General features: G+C 51.4%; 1 protein-coding gene across 1 annotated transcript in view; it reads right to left on the reverse strand.

Annotated features, from left to right (window-relative positions):
• Positions 1-3,760, reverse strand: part of Myom3 (myomesin 3) — a 55,515-nt gene extending 51,755 nt beyond the window's left edge. The window contains exons 1-2 of the mRNA XM_052718247.1: positions 3,558-3,760; positions 608-786 (exon numbers count right to left, since the gene is read on the reverse strand). Of these exons, the coding sequence (XP_052574207.1) occupies positions 608-768 (161 nt within the window). The 5' untranslated portion in view covers positions 769-786; positions 3,558-3,760. The remainder of the gene's footprint in view (positions 1-607; positions 787-3,557) is intronic.
• Between the last annotated feature and the right edge of the window lie 2,495 nt (positions 3,761-6,255).

Consider the following 6,255-nt stretch of genomic DNA (forward strand, 5'->3'; position numbering starts at 1 on the left):
GACAGGCTCTGGAGGACGCGCTGTGCCTCCTGTTAGGGTCTGGATCTGAGGTATCCACTAAAGGACTTGTGTTGAAATCGCAGTCCTCAGCTGGCAGATCTACTCATTGAGAAGTGACTGGACCACAGGGCTGTGTACTCATCAGTCAATGGATCCCCTGATGGGTTCAGTTCGAGGGTTTTATTGGGAGCAGAAGAAACATCCAGAGGTGAACCTTGGTTGGAGGAAGTAGGTCTTGGGAACTTTGTCATGTCCCAGGCGCCTCCCTCCTTTCCTTGTTCCTGGCTACACTGTCACGATTGCTCTGCCTCACCTCAGGCTCAAAGCAGTGGAGTCAAGACTGGAATGCACCCCATAAATGGCTAGCCCCCCTTAAAAAACCCAAAACAACCCCCCCACACACTCCTAATGTGTTTTTCTCGGTGCTTTGACATGGTGACAAACAGTCACAACACACTCCCCCATCAGCCCGTGTCTCGTCTCAGACAGGCTCTACAGACAGCTGGGCTATGCTTCAAACTGGGGTCCTGGGGCAGGAAGGGGCCAGGGATGGGTGCTCCCACCTGCTGCGGTAGGTGCTCCCACCTGCTGCGGTAGGTGCTCCTACCTGCTGCGGTAGGTCCTCCTCTGCACGGAAGAGCCCATATGCAGGCTGTGCTGTCGCTCTTCTTTCTGCTCCTCCTCCTGCCTGTGTTCCAGCCTGTGCACCTGCACAGCCTGGGAGGCTTGGGGCTCCCCTGCATTTTCGGGACTGTGGGGCAGAGTCATGGCTGCGAATGCAGCAACCTGTCAAGGCCAAGGTGTATGGTCATCCCACCAGGCATCCTCTGCTCCCTCCCCAAGTGCTCTGGGAGCATTCTGGAGTAAGAGGTTCTTTCCCTAGAGCTGTGGTTCTCAATCTTCCTAACGCTGTGATCCCCAACCATAAAATTATTTCGTTACCACTTCATTACATTATAACTATAATTTTGTTACTGTTACGAATTGGAATATAAATATCTGTTATGTGACCCCCCCCCCCCGCCCCCGCAAAGGTGTCACGACCCACAGTTTGAGAACCGCTGCTCTAGAGGAACATAGGAACGGAAGCCTGAGAAGGTGAGGGACCAAGGTGACCAAGGCAGGCACAGAGAGAGCCTGGTTTCTCTAATGTCCCACGTGCCTTGGCAGTGGGTGAGCAGAACCCCACTGAGGAGCAGAGTCCTGGCTGTCAGCCACAGTCCTGTCCCATTCATCCCCTTCATTGGCTTTCTAGATGATGAGTTGCAGTAGGACAGGCCCATAGGGTCGAGGAAATTGGCTCAGACCAGTTGACAAGGCATGCACGTAAGTATTCCTTAAGAGCCAACCTGGAGTCTGCCTGAGGGCCTAGCAACAGTCAATGTTCAGAGTTCCTGATCGTGCCCAGCCAATGAGGGACAACCACACAGACTGGGTGCTGGGAGGAGGGTATATAAGGCCTTCCCTGTTATTGAATAAATGAGTTCATTATTTGCTTTCAACGGACTCCTGGTGTCTGTGTCGTTGATGCCACGCCTTCTCACCCCCTCCCCCAAGGAAGCCATTAGAATCCAAGCAACATTGAGTGACAGCATGATGCTGTCCGAGGCTGGGTCTAGGTCCCAGAACAGGCAGGTGTCTCATCTCCTTGAGTCCTACCCTGTGCCTTTGAACTACAGGTTTCTTCACCCCAGCCACTCTTCCAAGACCAATGGGAAGGTGCCATGTGAACACATGATGCAGAGACTGTGGGTCCGTGACTGGGTGCAATCCCACGACCCTTGTTCCTCTTCCTGCTTCCAAGTGCATGCCCTTGGACTTTATAACTTGGCTTCCTCATCCGTAAAATGTACCCACCACACTCCTGGGACAGGGGCTCAAAAGGGTTAATTGAAAGCCTGGAGAAGTAAGTCCCACCCTAGTGTCAGGCATGGCCACCATCTTCCTAAGAAGCCTTGTAAAAACATAGCAGGCCTTCTAGAACTTTCTTTCCTTTACTCCTATTGGTGTTATAAATCTCTACCCTACAATTTGGTCCTGATTAAGAAAGTGCCCCCTCTTACTGATTATTTCGTATCTGTATGTAGGTCTTATGTGACTCGATGGTGGTGGGGCTCAGGCTGCTGAGGGTTAGTCAATGGGCCTGCGTTTCTTCCACTTCATTAAGGTCTGGTTTCCGTGCTGCCCACAGCTGTGACCATCAGGGAAGACAGTGGCTTGCTGTAGCCTGCAGCCGTTAAGGGCTGTTCTAAAAGGTCTCCTGGCACCTAAGTGTCTCAGCAGAGCCAAAGGACAGTTGCCCACTTAGGCTGGCTCTGGCATCTCCTGGATAGGAAAAATCTATACACCCAGAGAGCTAGTCAGATCTGCCCATCACACACTTCTTCCTCAGTTACAAGGGTTGCCCTGGGGAGCGAGGCTCCACTGATGTCCTGGGACACTGGCCACGACCCCCACAGCAAGGGTTCGTATGCTCTGACGTCAGCACTGGCTCTCTCCTGATACTCTGCCCTGAGGAACACAGTGGCCCACTGGCACTCAGCCTCCAGACCCCCTCCTCTGTGGTGAGCCATGGATGCTTTTTAAAGCGCTGACTGAAGTGTGGGATTAAAGCAGGGAACAGGTTCGTGGCCTCCATTGCCCTTTGTGAGGAGCTGTATTGGCTGGGCTGGAGTGGATGGATCCTGCCCAGTGGGTCGGCACAGGCCGGGACATGCAGTGGCTTCCTAGCTCCCTGGAGGGCTGTGATGATCTGGCCTGGTTAGTGGAGGCTGTTCCTTTCCCAGCCCCACGTCCCCATCCCCTGTGCCTGATGAACCTGGTGGCCCTAGGATTTGGGACTGCAGGGTTTGGGTTTGAACAACCAGGACTCAGCAGGCATACTGCATGCCCTGCTGGGCCTGTCAGCTCTGAGCTCCCTGACTGGCTGCCTCATGCAGCAAAGGCTCCAGTTCCAAGTGTCCCCCCAAGGGCCTTTCTTTTCTTTATTTTTAGCTTTACTATCAAGGAGGACTCGGACCGGAAGACTCAGATGACCCAGGGCTACGACAGTGAAATGAGGCATAGAGTTCTGGGATTCCCTGTTTTCACTTGGGGTGCTAACAAGCTCAAATCTCCCAAGCCCCTTTCCCAATATATTTACATATATATACACACAATAAACACACACCTACCCTATAGCACACACACACACACACACACATACCCACACACCCCACACAAAATAGATACACACATCATATACACATATCCCCCACACTATACTATAGACACACACACCACAGTCACACAAACACTACCCCTCACTACATGATACACACACACACAGCATGAACACATACACACATTATAGACATACATGTAAACCTATGAATAGACCACCTCCCACATCATATACTCATACACAAACCCGCATACCATAGACACACATACACCACAGATATGTACACTACACATACACTGTATACAACCCCCACATAGGTCATTCCCTGTGGAAAGAGACTTGGGGTCTCTCTCAGCAGGGCTCTCTCAGACCCTGATCCCTGTGTGTGACTCACAGAAACAGCAGTGTCCCCGCAAATGTCTCCAGGACAGGAAGAAGGTCCCTGGTCTCTTCCTGCCCTCCGCTCAGTGAGGACGGGTGAAGAATGTGATCTTGGAGCCCTGCACCGTCTTAAATATAGCAGCGCTGAGACAGTGTGATGACAATGGATGGGAAGTATGGTGAGGGTGGAGGCAGAGGGGAGGGCCGCGCCTTCCTGCCAGCGCTGCTGGGCAGCAGCAACAGGTGGGGTGGCCCCCACTACTCATGCTGCTCCTCCCCCACCTCTAGCCTTTCCACCCCACCCCATTCCCTGCCTAGAGCGAACAGTAACGCCTAGAGCTCCAGCCTGGTTTGGGGAAGGTGGACACGCTGTGTTCCTAGCTATAGAAATTTGTTCTCAATTCTCCTTCCGGCTGCGGGGTACCTTGGGGACAGCTTTCAGCTTCCCTGATCTGAATTCCTTCTTGAAAGACAGAGACAGCGTGCCGGGGTACCGAGCTCCATGCAGATATGTGACCCGAATGTGAAAACTCTGATTCCCTCGGCTAAGGCAGAGACGTGTGGCTTCTTCCGGTCCATCATTCTAGCAGTTACTGGCCTGGCTCCTGGTTTGCCCACGGTTGTGTGTGGCGGGTGAGGCAGGCCCAGGAGAGGAGTTGGGGAGCCATGAGGGAGGGACATGACCCTCCAGAGCATGAGCAGGTCTGGGAAGACGGTGCCAGCTTTAGGTTGGAGAACATGGCTTCTCTACGGGCCTCTTCACGGGACCACAGGCACCAGGGTATGTCACCGGCTGCTCTTCCTAGAACTTGGGAGGCTGTTCCCTGGGGAGAGGGCGTGAGTGGCACTGAGCTCTTCAGTCCTAATCTTAATCTCCTGCTGTACTTGCAAAGCCCTCTGTAAGCTTCCCTGATTCTGTCTCTTCCCCAGGCCGGTGTCATAGCAGCTCCCAGGGAGGATGCTGGAGTGCCTGGCTCCAACACCCTTTTCTTTAAACATTTTTTTTCTTTTTAAAAAAATTTATGTGTACGAGTGTTTTACTTGCATGTATGTCTGTGTACCACATGCATGCCTGCTAACTACAGAGGCCAGAAGAGGGCATCAGCTCCCCTGGAACTGATGAATACAGATGATTGTAGCTGCCCTGTGGGTTCTGGGAATTAAACCCGGGTTCACTGGAGCCAGGGCTCTAACACTGAGAAATCATTTCAGCCTGACCATTTTTTTTTGGGTTGTTCTGACACAAGGTTGTTACTATTCTGAGACAAGGTAAGCCAGGCTAGCTTGCAACTGGCAATCTTCCTGCCTCAGTCTCTAAGTGCCATGGTTTCAAGTATGTACCATTCTGCCTCCTCATCTCCTATTCTCCCATCTAGAAAGAGCTTATTTGGGTCCACACACCTTCTTCTCAGAAGAACACAGTCCTAAAATAGGCCTTTTTGTCCCTGCCCTCTGAGGCAGCTGGAAGGGACGAACTCAGACACAGGCCAGAGTCAGGGGCACCTCAGAGTGACTGTTCAGGATCCCGACCAGTCCCCTGGCTTTCTGGTTTAGCAAGTTACCTTTTTCTGGTTTATCTATATTCCAGGGGACAGTAATGGCTGCCTCATGGTCTGTCTGCAGGGCATGGTGGTACAGACCTGTAATCTCAGCATTCAGGAGGCTGAGGCAGATGGACCCAGGCATCCAGACCCAGCCTGGGCTACACAGTGAGACCTTGTCTCCAACTGGACCTTTTAATAGAAAGCAGACTCCTCAGCTTCCCCCACAGCACCAGACATACCGTAGATGGTTGACAAATGAGGGCTCTACTGGTCTCTCCTGAACTCTGGGGACATTGAAGGCCTTGTCTCACCACTCCCCTATCCATCTGGACACGGGGTCCATTCCCCTGTCTCCCTCAGCTGATCATGCATGGTGATGCAGCCCCAATCACTTGGTCCTTTGTAAGTATAGCCAACCCTGAGACGGGAAACAGAGTGGCAGGAAGATGATTTCAGTTCCACAGTTCTCTGTCTCAATGCTGGTCATAGGAACCTCTATTTACTAACGAGGGAGACTTGGCCTCTGAGGGCCTTGACCTCCTTTCTGTGTTTTTAGTTCATTGTTAAATCTTGAGATAAGTCTCACTCTATAGCTGAGGCTGGCCTCAGATCCATGATTCTCCCGCCCTAGCACCTTGAGTGCTGGGATTACAAGCATGTGCTATCATGCTCAGCCTTCAGCCTCCTTCCTGAGCCTCAGTTTCCTTAACTGTAGACTGGGAAAGGTTTTTAGATAGCAGGAACACTTACTTGTCCCATTCTCTCTGTCCCTAGCCCCAAGGAAATAATATTGCCTGGAGTACAGGCGGGCCCTCAACTTGTCTTTAAAAATGAATGGAAAGCTAGGTACATGCCAATAATCATACCACTTTGGAGGTCAAGGCAGGAGGATCGGGAGTTCAAGACTAGCCTCAACTACATAGCAAATTTGAGGTCAACCTGGGCTACATGAGACCCTGTCTCAAAGCAAAGCTAATTAATTAATTAATAGAAAACAAAAAAATGAGTGGATAAATACTGTCTCAGTCTATTTGACCTGGTATACACTAGGTCATTTAAAAAGGATAGACATTTATTTCTCATAGTTCTGAAGGTATGAAAACTCAAGGTCAAGTCTCATTTTCCATGTGTCTTAGGTTGGGTTACTGTTGCTGTGGTGGAACACCA

Source organism: Peromyscus californicus, unplaced genomic scaffold (assembly GCF_007827085.1).
Source record: "Peromyscus californicus insignis strain IS unplaced genomic scaffold, ASM782708v3 Scaffold_5__1_contigs__length_169319896, whole genome shotgun sequence".
Classification (NCBI taxonomy): domain Eukaryota; kingdom Metazoa; phylum Chordata; class Mammalia; order Rodentia; family Cricetidae; genus Peromyscus; species Peromyscus californicus.